Genomic DNA, 19,573 nt, shown 5'->3' with positions numbered 1-19,573 from the left:
TGGTTTTCTATATCGACGATCGGTTTATTGATATGTGGGTTGTTAAAAACCTATTATTGTGTTACTGTAAATTTCCCCCTTTATGTCTGCCAATATTTGCTTCATATAGTTATTTGCTCTTGTGTTGGGTATATATATGTTTTCAATTGTTATATGTTCTTGGTTTGATCCCTATGTCATTATGTAACATCTTCCTTTGTCTTTGTTACAGTCTTTGTTTTAAACTCTATTCTGTGTGATATAACTATTACTATCTTGGCTTTTATTTAATTTCCATTTGCATTGAATACTCTTTTCCATCCTCTCACTTTCAATCTGCATGTATCTTTAGATCTGCAGTGAATTTCTTGTAGGTGCATATGTCTGTTTTCTTTTATTAATCCCTTTAGCTGTACATACTCTGTTTGGAGCATTTAGTTCATTTATATTTAAAGTGACTACTGATAGTATGTGCTTATTGCTATTTTGTTCATTATTTTTTTATTTCTTTTTGTTCCTTTCTTCTTTTCCTCTCTTCCTTTGTGATATGAAGGCTTCCTTTAGTGTTATGTTTGGTGGCTCAGAGGGGAAAGTGTCTGCCTGCATGCAGGAGACCTGAGTTCGATCCCTGGATCTGGAAGATCCCCAGAGAAGGAAATGGCAACCCACCCTGGTACTCTTGCCTGGAAAAATCCCATGGACAGAGAAGCCTGGTAGTCCACAAGGTGGCAAAAGAGTCAGACACGACTGAGCGACTTTACTTTCACTTTCTTTAATGTTATGTTTAGATTCTTTTCTCTTTTTTGTATGTATGGTTGTTGTTCAGTCACTCAGTCATGTCCAACTGTTTGTGACCCCATGGACTGAATCATGTCAGGCTTCCCTGTCCTTCACCATTTCCGTGAGCTTCCCCAAACTCAGGTCCATTGAGTTGGTGATGCCATCCAAGCATCTCATCCTCTATCATTCCCTTCTTCTCCTGCTTCTATCTTTCCCAGCATCAGGATCTTTGTATGTATATCTAATAATTATATATACATATATATATTGATGTTGTGGTTGTTTAGTCTCTAAGTTGTGTTCAACTCTTTGTGACCCCCTGCACTACAGAACACCAGGCTACTCTGTCTTCCACTATCTCCCAGAGTATGCTAAATTTCATGTCCATTAGGTAAGTGATACTATCTAACCATTTCATCTCATCCTCTGCCACCCCTTTTCCTTTTGCCTTAATCTTTCTCAGCATCAGGGTCTTTTCCAATGAGTCAGCTCTTTGCATCAGGTGGCCAAAGTATTGGAGCTTCAACTTAAGCATCAGTCCTTCCAATGAATATTCAGGGTTGATTTACTTTAGGATTGACTTGGTTTGATCTCTCAAGAGTCTCCTGCAGCACCCCAATTCAAAAGCATCAATTCTTCAGTGCTCATCCTTCTTTATGGTCCAACTCTTACATCCATACATGACTACTGGAACAACCATAGATTTGACTATATGGTCCTTTGTCAGCAAACTGATGTCTGTTTCTCAACATGTTGTCTGGGTTTGTCATAGGTTTCCTTCCAAGGAGAAGTCAGTTAGTTAGTCAGTTCAGTTGCTTGTTCGTGTCCAACTCTGCAACCCCATGAATCGCAGCATGCCAGTCCTCCCTGTCCATCACCAATTCCCAGAGTTTACTCAAACTCATGTCCATCGAGTTGGTGATGCCATCCAGCCATCTCATCCTCTATTGTCCCCTTCTCGTCCTGCCTGCAATCCCTCCCATATTCAGGGTCTTTTCCAATGAGTCAACTCTTCACATGAGATGGCCAAAGTATTGGAGCTTCTGCTTCAGCATCAGACCTTCCAATGAAAACCCAGGATTGATCTCCTTCAGGATGGACTGGTTGGATCTCCTTGAAGTCCAAGGGACTCTCAAGAGTCTTCTCCAACACCATAGTCCAAAAGCATCAATTTTTTGGCGCTCAACTTTCCTCACAGTCCAACTCTCACATCCATACATGACCACTGGGAAAACCACAGCCTTGACCAGACGGACCTTTGTTGGCAAAGTAATGTCTCTGATTTTTAATATGCTATCTAGGTTGGTCATAACTTTGCTTCCAAGGAGTAAGCGTCTTTTAATTTCATGGCTGCAATCACAATCTGCAGTGATTTTGGAGCCCAAAAAAATAAAATCTGACACTGTTTCCACTGTTTCCCCATTTATTTCCCATTAAGTGATGGGACTGGATGGCATGATCTTAGTTTTCTGAATGTTGAGCTTTAAGCCAACTTTTTCACTCTCCTCTTTCACCTTCATCAAGAGGCTCTTTAATTACTCTTCACTTTCTGCCATAAGGGTGATGTCATCTGCATATCTGAGGTTATTGATATTTCTCCTGGCAATCTTGATTCCAGCTTGTGCTTCTCCCAGCCCAGCATTTCTCATGATGTACTCTGCATATAAGTTAAATAAGCAGGGTGACAATATACAGCCTTGACATACTCCTTTTCCTATTTGGAACCAGTCTGTTGTTCCATGTCCAGTTCTAACTGTTGCTTCCTGACCTGCATACAGGTTTCTCAAGAGGCAGGTCAGGTGGTCTGGTATTCCCATCTGTTGAAGAATTTTCCACAATTTATTGTGATCCACACAGTCAAAGGCTTTGGCATAGTCAATAAAGCAGAAATAGATGTTTTTCTGGAACTCTCTTGCTTTTTCGATGATCCAGTGGATGTTGGCAATTTTATCTCTGGTTCCTCTGCCTTTTCTAAAACCAGCTTGAACATCTGAAAATTCACAGTTCAAGTATTGCTGAAGCTTGGCTTGGAGAATTTTTTTTCATTAATTTTTATTAGTTGGAGGCTAATTACTTTACAATATTGTAGTGGTTTTTGTCATACATTGACATGAATCAGTCATGGATTTACAAGTATTCCCCATCCCGATCCCCCCTCCCACCTCCCTCTCCACCCGTTTCCTATTTGAATCAGTTCTAATGAGATGGATGAAACTGGAGCCCATTATACAGAGTGAAGTAAGCCAGAAAGATAAAGACCAATACAGCATACTAATGCATATATATGGAATTTAGAAAGATGGTAACGATAACCCTATATGCAAAACAGAAATAGAGGCTTGGAGAATTTTGAGCATTACTTTACTGGTGTGTGAGATGAGTGCAATTGTGCAGCAGTTTCAGCATTCTTTGGCATTGCCTTTCTTTGGGATTGGAATGAAAACTGAACTTTTCCAGTTCTATGGCCACTGCTGAGTTTTCCAAATTTGCTGGCATATTTCATGCAGCACTTTCATAGCATCATCTTTCAGAATTTGAAATAGCTCAACTGGAATTCCATCACATCCACTAGCTTTGTTCATAGTGATGCTTTCTAAGGCCCACCTGACTTCACATTCCAGGATGTCTGGCTCTAGGTGAGTGATCACACCATTGTGATTATCTGGGTCGTGAATATCTTTTTTGTACAGTTCTTCTGTGTATTCTTGCCACCTCTTCTTAATATCTTCTGCTTCTGTTAGGTCCATATCATTTCTGTCCTTTATTGAGCCCATCTTTGCATGACATGTTCCCTTGGTATCTCTAATTTTCTTGAAGAGATCTCTAGTCTTTCTCATTCTGTTGTTTTCCACTATTTCTTTGCACTGATTGCTGAGGAAGACTTTCTTATCTCTCCTGGCTATTCTTTGGAACTCTGCATCAAATAGGAATATCTTTCCTTTTCTCCTTTGCTTTTCGATTCTCTTCTTTTCACAGCTATTTGTAAGGCCTCCTCAGACAACCATTTTGCCTTTTTGCATTTCTTTTCCATGGGGATGGTCTTGATCCCTGTCTCCTATACAATATCACGAACCTCCATCCATAGTTCATCAGGCTCTCTGTCTATCAGATCTAGTCCCTTAAATCTATTTCTCACTTCCACTGTATAATCATATGGGATTTGATTTAGGTCATACCTGAATGGTCTAGTGGTTTTCCCTACTTTCTTCAGTTTAAGTCTGAATTTGGCAATAAGTTCATGATCTGAGCCACAGTCAGCTCCCGGTCTTGTTTTTGCTGACTGTATAGAGCTTCTCAATCTTTGGCTGCAAAGAATATAATCAATCTGATTTCGGTGTCTGATTTCGGACATCTGGTGATGTCCATGTGTAGAGTCTTCTCTTGTGTTGTTGGAAGAGAATGTTTGCTATGACCAGTGCATTCTCTTGGCAAAACTCTATTAGCCTTTGCCCTGCTTCATTCCATACTCCAAGGCCAAATTTGACTGTTACTCCAGGTGTTTCTTGACTTCCTACTTTTGCATTCCAGTCCCCTATAATGAGAAGGACATCTTTTTTGGGTGTTAGTTCTAAAAGGTCTTATAGACCTTCATAGAACCTTTCAACTTCAGCTTCTTCAGCATTACTGGTTGGGGCATAGACTTGGATTACCGTGATATTGAATGGTTTGCCTTGGAAACGAACAGAGATCATTCTGTCATTTTTGAGATTGCATCCAAGTACTGCATTTTGGACTCCTTTGTTGACCATGATGGCTACTCCATTTCTTCTAAGGGATTCCTGCCCACAGTAGTAGATATAATGGTCATCTGAGTTAAATTCACCCAGTCCAGTCCATTTTAGTTCGCTGATTCCTAGAATGTTGACATTCACTCTTGCTATCTCCTGTTTGACCTCTTCCAATTTGCCTTGATTCACAGACCTAACATTCCAGGTTCCTATGCAATATTGCTCTTTACAGCATTGGACCTTGCTTCTATCACCAGCTCCATCCACAACTGGGTATTGTTTTTGCTTTGGCTCCATCCTTTCATTCTTTCTGGAGTTATTTCTCCACTGATCTCCATTAGCATATTGGGCACCTACCAAGCTGGGGAGTTCTTCTTTCAGTATCCTATCAATTTGCCTTTTCCTACTGTTCATGCGGTTCTCAAGGTAAGAATTCTTAAGTGGTTTGCCATTCCCTTCTCCAGTGGACCACATTCTGTCAGACCTCTCCACCATGACCCATCTGTCTTGGGTGGTCCCACACGGCATGGCTTAGTTTCACTGAGTTAGACAAGACTGTGGTCCTGTGATCAGATTGGCTAGTTTTCTGTGATTATGGTTTTAGTGTGTCTGCCCTCTGATGCCTTCTTGCAACACCTACCATCTTACTTGGGTTTCTCTTACCTTGGACATGGGATATCTCTTCATGGCTTCTCCAGCAAAGTGCAGTCGCTGTTCCTTACCTTGGATGAGAGGTATTTTCTCACTACTGTCCCTACTGTATATGTATACATTATATATGTGTGTGTGTGTGTGTGTGTGTATGTGTGTATGTATTTATCACATGTTCTTTATCCATTCACCTATGGATGGACACTTATAATGGTTCCATATCTTTGTTATTTTAAATAGTATTCAGTGAACATAGGGGTATGTATATCTTTTTGAGTTAGTGTTTTTATTTCTTTGGATAAATACCTAGAAGTGGAATTGATGGGTTGCATTGTAGTTCTATTTTTAGTTCTTCTGAGGAATCCCCATAATGTTGTACATAGTGGCTGAATCAATTTACACTCCCACCAACATTGCACAAGTGAATCTTTTCTCCACATCCTCACCATCAGTTCTTGTTTCTTGTCTTTTTGACAACAGTCATCAGAAACTTGTGAGGTGATATCTTATTGTCATCTTGATTTACATTTCCCTGATGATTAAGGATGTTGAGCATCTTTCCATGTGCCTGTGGCTATCTGTATGTCTGCATCGGCAAATGTCTGTTCAGGTCCTCTGCCCATTTATTAACCAGGTTTTTTTTTTTTTTTTTTTTTTAATGGAGCCATATGTGTTCCTGATATATTTTCCATATCAACCTTTTTCTGGTTATATCATTTGCAAATATCTTCGCCCAGTCAGAGGGCTGTCTTTTCATTTGGTTGGTGATTTCCTTCACTGTGCAAAAGTCTTTGTTTCATATAGTTCCATTTGTTTGTTTTTGCTTTTGTTGCCTTCCCTGAGGATACATATACAAAAAATATCTCAAAGAGCTCACTGCTTATGTTTTCTTCTAGTTTTATGGTTTCAAGTCTTACATTTAAGCCTCTAATCCATTTTATTTTATTTTCATATATTTGTAAGAAAGTGGTCCAGTTTCACTCTTTTCAATACAGCTGTCCAGTTTTATTGAAGAGGCTGTCTTTTTTCCATTTATATTCTTATTGTCTCTTTTGTCATAAGTTAGCTGATCATATGAGTGTGGATTTATTTCTGGACTCTCTGCTTTGTTCCCTTGATCTGTGTGTCTTGTTTTTGTGCCAGTTCCATACTGCTATGAATTCTATAGCTTTGTGGTATGGAAGTGTAACAGCTCTAGTTTTGTTCTGTCAAGATTGCTTTGGCTATTAGGAGTCTCTTGTGTTTTAAGAACTGTTTTTTTTTTTTTTCTTGTTCTATGAAATATGCCATTGATATTTTGATAGGGATTGCATTTAATCCGTTGATTACTTTAGGGAGTATGGACATTTTAACAATATTGAGTCATCCAGTTCATGCCTGTGGTAATTTTTCCATATTTTGGTGTGTCATCCTCAGTTTCTTTAATCATTGTCTTATCATTTTGAGGTTACGAGTCTTTTTACTTCCTTGGTTAAATTTATTCCTAGGTATTTTATTATTTTTGATGCAATTATAAATTGGATTCTTTTCTTCATTTCTTTCTGATAGTTCATCATTAGTGTATAGAAATGCAACAGGTTCCTCTATATTAATTTTGTATCTGCAAATTTCTTAATTCATTAGCTTTACTACATTTTTGGTGCAGTCTTTGGTGTCTTCTCTATATAGTGTTCTGTCACCTGAAAATAGTGACTTTTACTTTTGCTTTTCTTATTTTGATGCTTTTATTTTTTTTTTACCCCATTGCTATGGCTAGGTTGAGGATTTTTGCATCTATGTTTATCAAAGATATTGGCCTGTAATTTTCTTTCTTGTAGTGTTTTTGTCTGGTTTGGTATCAGGATAATGGTGGCCCTATAGAATGAGTTTGGAAGTATTCCTTTGTCATTTTTTTAAAAAGTGATAGATATTAGCTCTTCTTAAAATATTTGGTAGAATTCATCATGAAGCCATCTGGACCTTGATTTTTCTGTGGCGGGGTTTTTTGATTACTGATTCAATTTCATTACTAGTAATGAGTTGAGTCTATTCAGATTTTCTGTTTCTTCATGATTCTGGGTATTGGGCGATTATATGATCTAGACATTTTTCTATTCATTCTAGGTTGTTTAATTTGTTGGCATATAATTATTCATAGTATTCTATTATAATCCTTTGTATTTCTGTTGTGTAAAGTTGTAATTTTTCCTTTTTAATTTCTGATTCTCTTTTTTTGGGTGCTCCTTTTTTTTCTTGATCAGCCTAACTAAATATAAGTTTCTTGATTTTGCTTGTCTTTTTAAAGAACCAACTCTTACTTTCATTGATCTTTTGTATATTTTAGACTCTATTTCATTTATTTCCTCTATCATCTATTATTTTCTTCATTCTCCTAAGTTTGGGCTTTGCTTATTCTTCTTTTTATAGTTCCTTTAAATGGATATTTAGATTCTTTATTTGAGATTTTTGTTTCTTGGAGTACACCTATATTTTTATAAAGTTCCCTTCTAGGGCTGCTTTTGCTGTGACCCATAGATTTTCGGACATGCAAAAGAATGCTCAAACTACCCTACACTGTGCTCATTTCACATGCCAGCAAGATTATGCTCAAAATCGTTCAAACTAGGCTTCAGCAGTACGTGAACCAAGAAATTGTAAATGTACAAGCAGGGTTTTGAAGAGACAGAGGAATCAGAGAAAAAAATTGCCAATATTCATTGGATCATGGAGAAAGCAAAGGAATTCCAGGAAAACATCTACTTCTGATTCATTGACTACTCTAAAGCCTTTGACTGTGTGGATCACAACAAACTGTGGAAAATTCTTAAACAGATGAGAATACCAGACTACCTTACCTGCCTCCTGAGAAATCTATATGCAGATCAAAAAGAAAAAGAAAAAACCAGTTAGAACTGGACTTGGAACAACTGACTGGTTCAAAATTGGGAAAGGAGTATGACAAGGCTGTATATTGTCACCCTGCTTATTTAACTCGTATGCAGAATATATCATGCAAAATGCTGGGTTGAATGAATCACAAGCTGGAATCAAGACTGCCAGGAGAAATATCAAAAACCTCAGATATGCAGATGGTACCACTCTAATGGTAGAAAGTTAAGAGGAATTAAAGAGTTTCTTGATGAGGCTGAAAAGGGAGAGTGAAAAAGCTGGCTTGAAACTCAGCACTAAAAAACTAAGATCATGGCATCTGGTCCTATCACTCAATGGCAACTATTAATAGAAGGGGGAAAATTGGAAGCAGTGACAGATTTTATTTTCTTGGGCTCCAAAATCACTGCAGACGGTGAATGCAGTCATGAGATTAAAACAAGGCTTGCTCCTTGGAAGGAAAGTTATGACATACCTGGACAGTGTATTAACAAGCAGAGACATCACTTTGCTGACAAAGGACCATATAGTCAGATCTATAGTTGTTCCAGTAGTCATGTATGGATGTGAGAGTTGAACCATAAAGAAAGCTGAGTGCCAAAGAATTGATGCTTTCAAACTATGGTGCTGGAGAAGACTCTTGAGAGTCCCTTGGACTGCAAGGATATCAAACCAGTCAGTGTGTTAGCCGCTCAGTTGTGTCCGACTCTTTGCAGTCCCATGGACTATAGCCTGCCATGCTCCTCTGTCCATGGGATTTCCTAGGCAAGAATACTGAAGTGGGTTGCTGTTTCCTTCCTAAAGGAAATCAACCCTGAATATTCACTAGAAAGACTGATGCTGAAGCTGAAGCTTCAATACTTCAGCCACCTGATGTGAAAAGCCGACTCACTGGGAAAGACCCTGGTGCTGGGAAAGATTGAAGGCAGGAGGAGAAGAGGGTAACAGAGGATGAGATGGTTAGATAGCATCACCAACTCAATGAACATGAATTTGAGCAAACTCCAGGAGACAGTGGAGGACAGGGGAGCCTGGCATGATACAGACCTTGGGGTTGCAAAGATTTGGACACGACTTAACACTGAATACAACAACATAGATTTTAGAGTTGTTCCCATTTTCATTTGTCTCAAGGTATATTTTGATTTTTTTTATTGACCTATTGGTTATTTAGCAGCATGTTGTTTAGTGTCCTTATGTTTGTGTTCCTTCCAGTTTTTTTTTTCATGTAGTTGATTCCTAGTTTCATAGTGTTGTTGTCAGAAAAGATGTTTACCATGATTTGATTCTTCTTATATTTAATGTGACTTTGTTTTATGGCTTAGCATGTGATGTATCTGGAGAATGTTCTGTGTACACTTGAAAAGAATATGTATTCTGCTGCTTTTTTATGGAATGTTCTATGTATATCTATTAAGGTAATCTCATCTCATGTGTTAAAGTAATCTAATTTGTTAAGGCCAGTGTTTCCTTATTGACTACCTGTTGGCTGATGTATCCATTGATGTAACTGGGATATTAAAGTCCTCTAAAATTCTTGTGTTTCTGTCTCTTTCTTCAGTTATTTCTGTTAATATTTGCTTTACATATTTAGGTGCTCCTCTGTTGAGTGCATAAATGTTTACAAATGTTATATATTCTTGTTGGATTGACCCCTTTATCATAATTCAATGCCCTTCCTTGTTTTGTTACAGTCTTTGTGTTAAAGTCTGTTTTGTTGGATATAAGTATTGCTACTATGGCTTTCTTTAATATCCATTTGCACTTTCAGTCTGTGTGTGTCTTTAGATCCGAAGTGAGTTTCTTGTCGGCAACATATATGTGCCCTGTTTTGGTATCCATTCTGCCCTCTATTTCTTCTGATCGGAGAATTCATCCATTTAAATTTAAAGTGATTATTGATAGGTATTTACTTACTGCTATTTTGTTCACTGTTTTCTGGTCGTTTTTGTAGTTCTCTGTTGGTTTCCTCTGTAGTTCTCCTCTTGGTTTCTTGTGTTTTGACGGATTCCTTTAGTAATGTTAGGATTCCTTAAGAAAGTAAATCTAGTAACCATCAGTGACATACTGAACAGCACAGGGAACTGTCATCAATATTCTATAATAAGCTAAATGAGAAAAAAACATGAAAAAGAATATAGACATGTACATGTATAACTGAATCACTTCACTGTATACCTAAAACTAACACAACATTGTTAATCAGTTATATTCTGGTATAAAATAAAAATTTTAAAGGAAAGTAAATCTTAAGTTTTCATCACAAGGAAAAAAATGTAACTATGTATAATGATTGATTTAACTAGACTTACTCTGGTGACAATTTCACAATGTATACAGATATCAGGTCGTTATGCTGTATACCTGAAATTAATGTAATGTTTATTTCAATTTTATTGTCATTAAAAAATAAGACAACTCTGGTTGTCTTCTGGACCTTTTAAAATTACTTTTGCCTAATTAGGCCAGGTTCATGTCATCTAGTAACTGTGTAATTTTTCGGGAAGTGATGCTTGAAGATATCAGAAATCTGGGAAGTATGCCATTAGTGGGGAAGGTAGCCGAGTCTTAGGTTTTTTACCTTCCAGTTGTTTGACCTTGAGCAAAATCCTTTTCCTCTCTGAGCTTTGGTTTTCTTATTTCTAAAACAAATTTAATAATGTCTTCCCTAACACACATCACTGTTGTAAGGTTTGAAGTATAATAACATTTTATCAGGATTAGCACTCTTATACTGCAAGTAAACTCCCCATTCTGTAGGCCACTAAAATGTGCCCTAGGGCTGACATCTACTCAGCGCCTATAATAGTATCTTCTGAAAGGCATCTTTGAAAGGAACAGGGTTCAGAAACCACATTCAGGGATGATGCAGACTCAAAATGTAGAAAGACATTGAGTCAGGAGTATGTGTATGGCACCAAATCTCAAAAAGGGAGTTTTGAGTACTGAGCACTTAAATTTTGGAATTGAGACAAAATGATGCTCTATGTTACCCTTTTGTCACCCCACTCATGTTTTTCTTTTTTTTTTTTCTTTCTTTCTTCTCCTGTCGTTCCAGGTGCATGACGACTGCAGGAGACGGTTTTCCAAGGAATGCTGGTTTGGAAGTCATCGATCATCAGTCATTCCTCCCACTGCCCTGAGCGACCCTAAAGGTGATGGTGAGTAGCTAAACGTTAATTTCAGAAATACAGGAGGGAGGGAAGGTTCAATGCCTGGGGGAAATGACTGCAATTAAATTATGCTGGTCAACCAGTCAAGCATTTCTGAAAGTACAAGTGTGCAAATGTGTAGAGCATGCCTGTGTGCTCAGTTGCTCAGTGTGTCCTGCTCTTTGCGACCCCATGGACCATAGGCCACCGGGCTCCTCTGTTCATGGAATTTTCCCAGCACAAATACTGGAGTGGGTTGCCATTTCCTCCTCCAGAGGATCTTTCTGACCTAGGAATCAGACCTGCATCTCCTGTGTCTTGTGCATTGCAGGCAGATTCTTTACTGCTGAGCCACCAGGGAAGCCCCTATGTGTAGAGACAGCTCATGATTTTCTTTAGACCTTTGGGATGGTGAATGTTGATGTATCTGTATGTGGGGATGTTCTTTGTAGCCTCTGTCACAATTGTTTCCAAATTATCAGAAATCATTTCAGCTTTTTCATGATTTCCAGACACTAGATAATCCATGAAATAATTTTGTTTGCTTGCTGCCTACTTCATTGCCAAGGAAAACCCAACATTAGCTGGGAGCAGAGAAAGGAAAAGAAAAAAGAGTATATAGTTTCCTTACAGAACAGAAGGAGGAAGGATTCCTATAATCATTACAACAGTTTTAGAACTAGACATAGCATATGTGCACATACATGTATGTGAGCTGCTCTAGGCTTTTCCAGTTTCTTTCTTAACCCCAGCACAAATACAGACAGACATTGGTACATGGAATGAGCCTCTCACACAGTTTTCTGCAGGGAAGCATACTTATATGTCCCCATGATGACATGCTCAGGCACATATCCCTCACTCAGGGATGCATGCATACAATAATCTCAGACCTATTCAAATATTTATCCACATAGATTCACCTACAAGATAGGTGACTAGAGAGGTCATGAGACTGATGCCTTGGTACATAATAGATACTTGATTGGCTAGGAGAAAAAAGGGACTACGGGAAAGATAGAGTTGATAGAACAGGAAAAGTAACAAACTAGTCAGCCAAGTGTACTCAGGCTCCTAGTGAAAGTCAATGAAGTCCTGAATCTGAAGTCCTGAGACTGCTCACCACTTTAGGGACCTGGGGAAGATGTCTTTCAGGAGACTGAAGGATAGCCACTTCAGCATCTAATAAATCACTCCCAAATAAGTGTTAAGGGGCTGCCACCTCTTCTTTGTAATTGGCCCAACAGGTTCTGTTTCCTGGCCTGGTGGAAGTTAGAGATTTTTAGTTTGTTTTTTCCCATCCTATATAATTTCTTATTCCTGTTATAGATGGTCAACTAATAGCATTGCTGCTTCCTTTTGCTTTTCACCAATGTCATATTATTGCTTAGAAGCACCTATGCTAAGCCATTCTTTTTGTGTAGTGACTTATATTAATGCCCCATGAGTTAACCTTTTGTCCTTGTCATCTGCAGTCTTGATCCAACTGAATGTCACTCTTGAGAACCCGTCATTCTAACATGTATTACTTGGTTTCTTAGGAGTATCTTTTACAACCTCTGTCTCTTCTTGACTTTTTCTGGCTTCTTGGTCTAGGCAGATATGCTCCTTAATGGATGGATAGGTCTCCTGTTGGGAAGTCCCACCCATCTTGGAGATGATAAAATCATTGAAAATTATTTGGACCAACCCCTCTGACCAAGCTAGGGAATCCCTTCTCCAGTATCCCAGAGTGGAAGCATCTGAGGAAACATGTGCCATTGTTTAGTAGCACTCATCTATTCATTCATTATTTATTCAGTCAACAAACTCTTAATTTCTGAGAATGTCTTCTAATTTCCCCTTTTTCCTACCCAATCTACTTGGTAAATTTCTTCTCTCATCCTAGAGGGTGAGAACAAAGTTAATTCTTATCTCCTGTTTAAAGGTTTCTGTAATTTCTCTTGACAAAAAAGGTTTCCCCATTTCTCTTGACAAATAAATCACTTTCTTTGCTGTGAACCCAGAACACATAGCTCAGAGCACTTACCACACTACATTATAGTTCATCACATGAATGTCTCCTACTCCAGACTGGGAGCTCTTGTACCACTAGCACTTAAACCTGGATACATGGCATATGCACAGTCAGGATTTGTTGCATGAATTAATTAATACATTTACTGAATACCAAGTGTATGTAAGGCTCAGTGATGAACAATGTAGAGAATAGGATATGACTAAGACAGAATCCCTGATTCGCATGGGGGCAAAATTCATATGCAGTATTTGTCAAATCTGAGAATGCATCAGAATCATCTGGAAGGCTTGTTAAAGCGCAGATTTCTAGGCCCCAGTCCTTGTGCCACAGCTTTTGATTCAGTAGAGCTGAGTAGGGCACAAGAATTTTCATTTCTAACACATTCCCAGATGATGCTGATACTACTAGTCCTGGGAGCACACTCCATCATGTACTAACTGTGTGACTTTGGACCAGTTACTTAACCTCTCTTTGCCTTGTGTACCATTTGTTTTCTGCCAATAGGGAATAAATTTGTACTTGAATGCCTTATGAGGGTTAAATGAGGAGTTAACATTTGTAAAAGAGGATTTTAAAATACAGGAAGGGGAACAGGAAACCAACCTTAACATCTTTTTGTGGTATGAACTGAACAAGTTTGAGAGTGACTGTTGGCTCCTTGGTTTGGGGTGCTGTGATTATATTAACGTAGCTCAAAGAAGCATGAGCTCTTTTTTGAAAGGCTCTTTCAGACTGTTGACTCATCTGGAGCTTAAAGTCAAGTAAATCCCCTAAGCCCTTTTCACACTTTGATGCTGCCAAGCCAAGTTCCTATTGTCCTGTTCTGCTGCAATTTATGCCCTTGGGCCTAAAGGCCAAGCTTCATATTTATCCCCTTTTCAGCTATTTGACTTTGACCCAACTGCTTGTTAAGGTCATTTGTCAATCTTGATTCTGTCATCCAGTGGTTCTCCCTCCAGCTGTAGGTACTTCAAATTAGACAAGTTGGCCTTCTATATTTTTATTTTAATTAGTTAAAATTGCTGAATAATGTAGGACATTCCCTTACAATTAACATTAGCCTACTCAAAAGCAACCTTGTGGACATGATTATTTACTTGGTTATGAATCTTCCTAACATTGCTATATCCTAGCCCACATTGCTATCCATGTAGTAATCTTGTCACCTTGTTCACAGGATTCATCTAACACTTATTGTCATTTTATCTTGTCCCTGTCACCTCTCTCCCTCACTCCACAGTAGCCATGCTCTTCTCTTCACTGCCCCTAGACATCCCAGGCCATATCCCTTCTCTGGGTAGCTTCTTAATCTTCCTCCTGACCCCTAAAAAACTCTCCCCCCAGATATCTGCTTTGCTTACTACCTCCCTTCATTCAAATCTAATCTCAAACGTCATCTCCCCAGAGGAACCATTCCTGACCATCTTGTCTAAAATAACATCCCCTTCAGTCTCCATCTCCTTTTCCTGCTTTATTTTTCTTTATATCGCATTATTTTCTATATTTATTTGTTATGATCTATATCCTTATATTAGAATATAAGTTCCACAAAAGCAAAGATTGTTTCTATCTTGTCTATCATTATATATCAGAACATAACAAGGACAAGAACAAAGAATGCCCTCAATACATATATGTTGAATGAATGAATGTCTTAACTACCATTATTTTAACATATTTTTTGTAAAAAAAAAAAAAAAAAAAAAACAAGTGTTAAAAAGGGATAACGTGTTCAAGGAGGATAATTACTTCCAGGTTTTGCTACTGAAGGGACATATCAGACTCCTCATGTAGTTATGAGCCCTGGCAAGCCCTGAAAATTTGGTGCATGACAGCCTAACTTGTTCAGGATGCCTTCAAGTTCCACTAGCCAGTGAGTAGAACTTGGCCCATAGAGGAAGCTTGCTTTAGACTTTTCCAGGTAAAATAGTCACAAAATCTGCTTAAGTCATAGTCTTCCTTCAGGCTCCTTTTTATCCAGGCTACAACAAATGGGACATTTCAACCTGCCTCTCTCCCACTGGCCCACACCATTCAGGAGCAACCCACATCCTTCTTCCTCTTTGCACTTATTTTTGCTGGGGAATCCCTGCAAAGCCGTGAGCTCAGAGGTTTGGGGGCTCACAATTTGTCTAGCATCTCCTATGAGGCCATTGCTCACTGCCTGTCTCCCTGCCAACAGACTCTACGACTCAGCATGAGCTGGCAGGCTTTGGCAATTTAGACTGCTATAACTCCATTTCTCTACGGGGAGTTTTACTATTGGGGATTATTAAAAGCTTCTGTCTTGTCCAGACAATTTCCCTATAGTCTTGTTTCCCCTGAAAGTTGATATGATAACTTAGATTGCCCTACCAGAGCCTTAGAGGAGCAATTAAAGCGCCCCGTTGCACCCCACGTTGATATCTTCTGTTGTTAGTTCCTGGCTGAAAGGCAGCCTTTCCTACCTATCTTTCCTGACTTTATATCTTCTCAGTGTAGCTACTGAGCTATCACTCACTGAGCTAGTACTCATTAGGTGTACTGATCCTTCTCCTAAACTCTCAGTCTTCTCTTTCCTTAGTTTCCTCTTGGCATTTTATTGATCTTTGGTTGTGGTACCAATTTTTTATTCTTTGTGTTACAATACACTCTTGTGTATGTCTGTCTCCCCAGCTTGAGGGCAAGGCCTAGAACCCTAGAAGTGTCTAGCATGATGATTGGTATGTAGTAGTTACTTAGGAAATATTGGTTACCTGGCAACAGCTGGGCAAAGACCAGCTGGTTTTTTTTTTTTTTTTTTTTTTTTTTTAATGAAAGCCCCTTTGGGTTGCATCTGACTTCCCTTCTGTTCTTCAGTCTCAGAGGCACAAGGAAGCTGTGGGAGGTATTAGATGCCTGTTATCTTGATGGTGGTGATGGTATCATGGGTGTTTACATATGTCTAAGCTCATTAAATTGTACACATTAAATATATGCAATTCTTTGTATATGTTATACCTCAATAAAGCTGTTTTTAAAAGTCTGCAAAATTTGATGTTAAGTCATCTCAATGGCCCTTTTCTTTTTTCTTTTCCTTTTCTTTCTGTTGTGTGCATTATTAGGCCAATTAGTAGTATCTCCAGACTTTTGGAATCTTGATTGGTCTTCAGCCTGTTCATGCCCCCTTCTCATCTTCATCAACTCCAAAAGTGGCGATCATCAAGGGATCGTCTTCCTCCGGAAATTCAAGCAGTACCTTAACCCATCTCAAGTGTTTGACCTATCGAAGGGTGGACCTGAAGCCGGGTAAGCATAGGGTAAGGGATGTAGTTGGGCATATAGAAATAATTCCCCTCTCTACACATTCTAGAGTAGGATAGGCTTCCTGGAATTAGTTCTTGTACCTGGGCAGGAAAGATCTATTTTCTCAAGACAGAACACAAACACAGCTCCAGAACATCTTGAATTGGCTGGCTAGAGGACTTTTAGCCCTCTCCAGAAATCCTTTCAAGCCTATGTCTTGCTCTCAGATTTGCTTCATCTTTTCCAGTTGGGAAAGGCAAAGCTATGTCTCCTGACTTCAGAGGAGGAGGCAAACTGATATTACTATACACCTTTCCTCTCATTCACTGTTTTTCCTGGGGCCAAGTAGGTATATCTCTGCTAGAGGGCTGTATTATTTAGAGACCATCTGGCTGTTCAGCCCTGGTTTCTGTGAACCCACTGGCAACTATGCAAGACATTCTTCCTAGGCCTCAGCAAGTAGATTTGGCTAGGCCACTAGTAATTTACAGAACAAGGTTGAGCCAACAAAAATGTGGGTCAAGGCAAGGCCTGCTCTCCAGGATTGCCTGTGGGAGCATTTCCTATGATCTTAAGTACACAGAGAGATAGAGATTAAGGAAAAGGAGACAGGTAACCTAATAGCAGACTGCAGAAGGAGCAGTCCTTAGCTCCTGGCACATTGTAGGAAAGTTTTAAAACTTGTCAGTTCATGAAATGACCACCCTTTCCCTTCTTCTTTCCAGGCTCTGCATGTTCAAGAACTTTGCTCGCTTTCGTGTGGTGGTTTGTGGTGGAGATGGCAGCGTGAACTGGGTCTTATCTCTGATTGATGCCTTTGGATTACATGAACAGGTGAGTCCCTAGCTCATTTAGTTTAACCATCACTAGAGAGACTAGGAGTATGGAGCTGCTTATCCCATGACATCCCCGTCTTTACTCTCTTTGTCTGTAGAATGTATGTTTCCTACTGGTGTCACAGTCAACCTGACTGGTAGATTCCCAATCTAAACCTATACCATTTTGGGGTCTATCAATAGGAAGGAGAAAAGAAGAAATTAGCAGAAAAAATGAGCAATGCTCTATTCCCCAAGCCCCAAGATGAAGACTTGAAGGGGATGAGAGCAAGCAAAAAAGAAGTGGCATCAGGCAGCATTCAACACCCATTCCCTATGCTTCCTGAGGCCACTTATTTTCTTCGCTGAGTCTCAAGTGTAGCAGAATGTTCCTCTACCTCTACCTCACCTTGCTCTCCCTAAGTAGCCCCCTACTCTTCTGACTGCAGTAACTTTGTCTCATTGAGGCACCTCATCTCCTTGGACCAGCCTAGATAAAAATTTGTGGCTATGTTTCTCTTTTAGAAGCATAACTACAAATACTGGCATATTCCAGCAACATTTCCACTTACCGAAAAAGTTCTGTATTGCCAAGAGTGGGACCCAACCACTTAGGGAAAATTTCACTGAATTTCAAACATCTTCCTATTATTACACTTCTTAAAATCACAAGTCCTTTATTGCCACTGACTTTGAGACCATATTCTTTCCCAAAAAGCACCTTCTGGGTCCTTTTATGGGTGGATCTTGGTAGGATTGTCTGAAAAGGGTACCTGGTATTGTTCTTGCAGTGTCAACTGGCAGTCATCCCTCTTGGAACTGGTAATGATCTGGCCCGTGTCCTCGGCTGGGGTGCATTCTGGAACAAAAACAAGTCACCTCTGAACATCCTCAACAGAGTAGAGCAAGCTGGTGTGAGGATTCTAGACAGGTGAGTGGCTGAAAGATCAGGTCATTTTGGCTCTTCCAGTCCCTTACCAGTTACTCTCAGTTACATTATCTCAATCAGGGATGTTCTAAACTCCTTCACAGAGCCTCATTGCTTTTCTGGTTCCAGTGCAGGGAAATTTGGGGTATCTTGTTTATTAAGAAAAAAGGATCTACCATGTATCCTTTAAACATCACTGAAGCCCCTCTTCAAACTTAAAAGATCCTAGAGCAGGAACCCCCATCAGTAAATTTCAAGAGTTCTTGAACCTCCTTAAAATCACATAGCTAATTATCGGTGTAAGCATAGTTTTTCCTTGGGAAAGTTTCCATCTTTCTATTCTAAAATTGTATAAAACACTATAGTTCTATAGCTTCATCCAGTTCTCAAAGAAATTAAAAAAGAGGATTCATAAAAAATTGACCTGGATTATTTGTGCCCTAGAAAAGAGAGAATATTGCCCTCTAATCTTCTGAGAAGAAAGATTTTCTATGAGGTTTCTATTTGATTTATGGCTGCTAATAAGACTATCCTTGGGAGCCTTTTCAAGGTACCAAGCTGGGCCCTAGCACAAATATTCTTATTCAGTAGGTCTTCAGTAGGGACCTGGTATGTGTATGTTAAAAAAGCACCTCAGGTGATCTTGATAGTTATCACTGCGTGGGAAGTGCTGCTCTCTGAGAACCCTGTGGTAGAATTCCTTCCATCAAACTGGCCTTGAGAAGTCATGAGGCAGAGGACCCTCTTGATGTATACCTTGAGATCAAGTGACCTGAGATAACTTGGGCATCCCCTACAACACGTCATGACTCACCACATAAATATTTTGACCTTTTTCATGACATATGAAGCATTGATGCCACCCTTTAATGAAACAGAGCCCTAAATATTTGTCTTTAAACTTCATCTCAGATGGAGTGTGATGATCCGTGAGACTCCCAGACAAACTCCATTGCTAAGAGGGCAAGTTGAAATGGACGTACCCCGATTTGAGGTAACTACTGCCTAGTTGTAATTCAAGTCAACATCTTTATTATGCATTGAAATAATAGGTAAAACCCAGAGAGAACCATTTGTATCATCCATGGGCTTGATGACGATGAGATCAATGAGCATTTGGGACATTTCAATCAGTAGTTCTTTACCAAACAAAACTGTGTGAGGTGTTGGGGATATAATTCCATCAGAAAATATGGATTAACTATAGTGTGTGAGATACGAATTGGCAAAAAAGATTGACACTGAAATCATGCTGTCATGGAGCCCAAAGTCTATGTGCAGTGGTAGAAAAATAGTTTAATAAAATAGTATGAGTGTTTGTATATAAGGAAATACAAGGGAATGGAAATACCCAGCAGGTGTACCTAATCTGGGGCTTCCCAGGTGGT

The 19,573-nt window shown here is 39.2% G+C and overlaps 1 protein-coding gene across 1 annotated transcript in view; it reads left to right on the top strand.

Moving 5' to 3' along the window:
* Window positions 1-19,573, top strand: part of DGKK (diacylglycerol kinase kappa) — a 173,016-nt gene that overhangs the window by 96,388 nt on the left and 57,055 nt on the right. Inside the window, exons 8-12 of the mRNA XM_065915452.1 lie at window positions 11,065-11,167; window positions 16,262-16,445; window positions 17,168-17,276; window positions 18,049-18,188; window positions 19,098-19,179. Of these exons, the coding sequence (XP_065771524.1) occupies window positions 11,065-11,167; window positions 16,262-16,445; window positions 17,168-17,276; window positions 18,049-18,188; window positions 19,098-19,179 (618 nt within the window). The remainder of the gene's footprint in view (window positions 1-11,064; window positions 11,168-16,261; window positions 16,446-17,167; window positions 17,277-18,048; window positions 18,189-19,097; window positions 19,180-19,573) is intronic.

This window comes from Muntiacus reevesi, chromosome X (assembly GCF_963930625.1).
Source record: "Muntiacus reevesi chromosome X, mMunRee1.1, whole genome shotgun sequence".
NCBI lineage: Eukaryota > Metazoa > Chordata > Mammalia > Artiodactyla > Cervidae > Muntiacus > Muntiacus reevesi.
The sequence above is the reverse complement of the archived record's forward strand: the minus strand, read 5'-3'. Positions and strand labels throughout refer to the sequence as shown.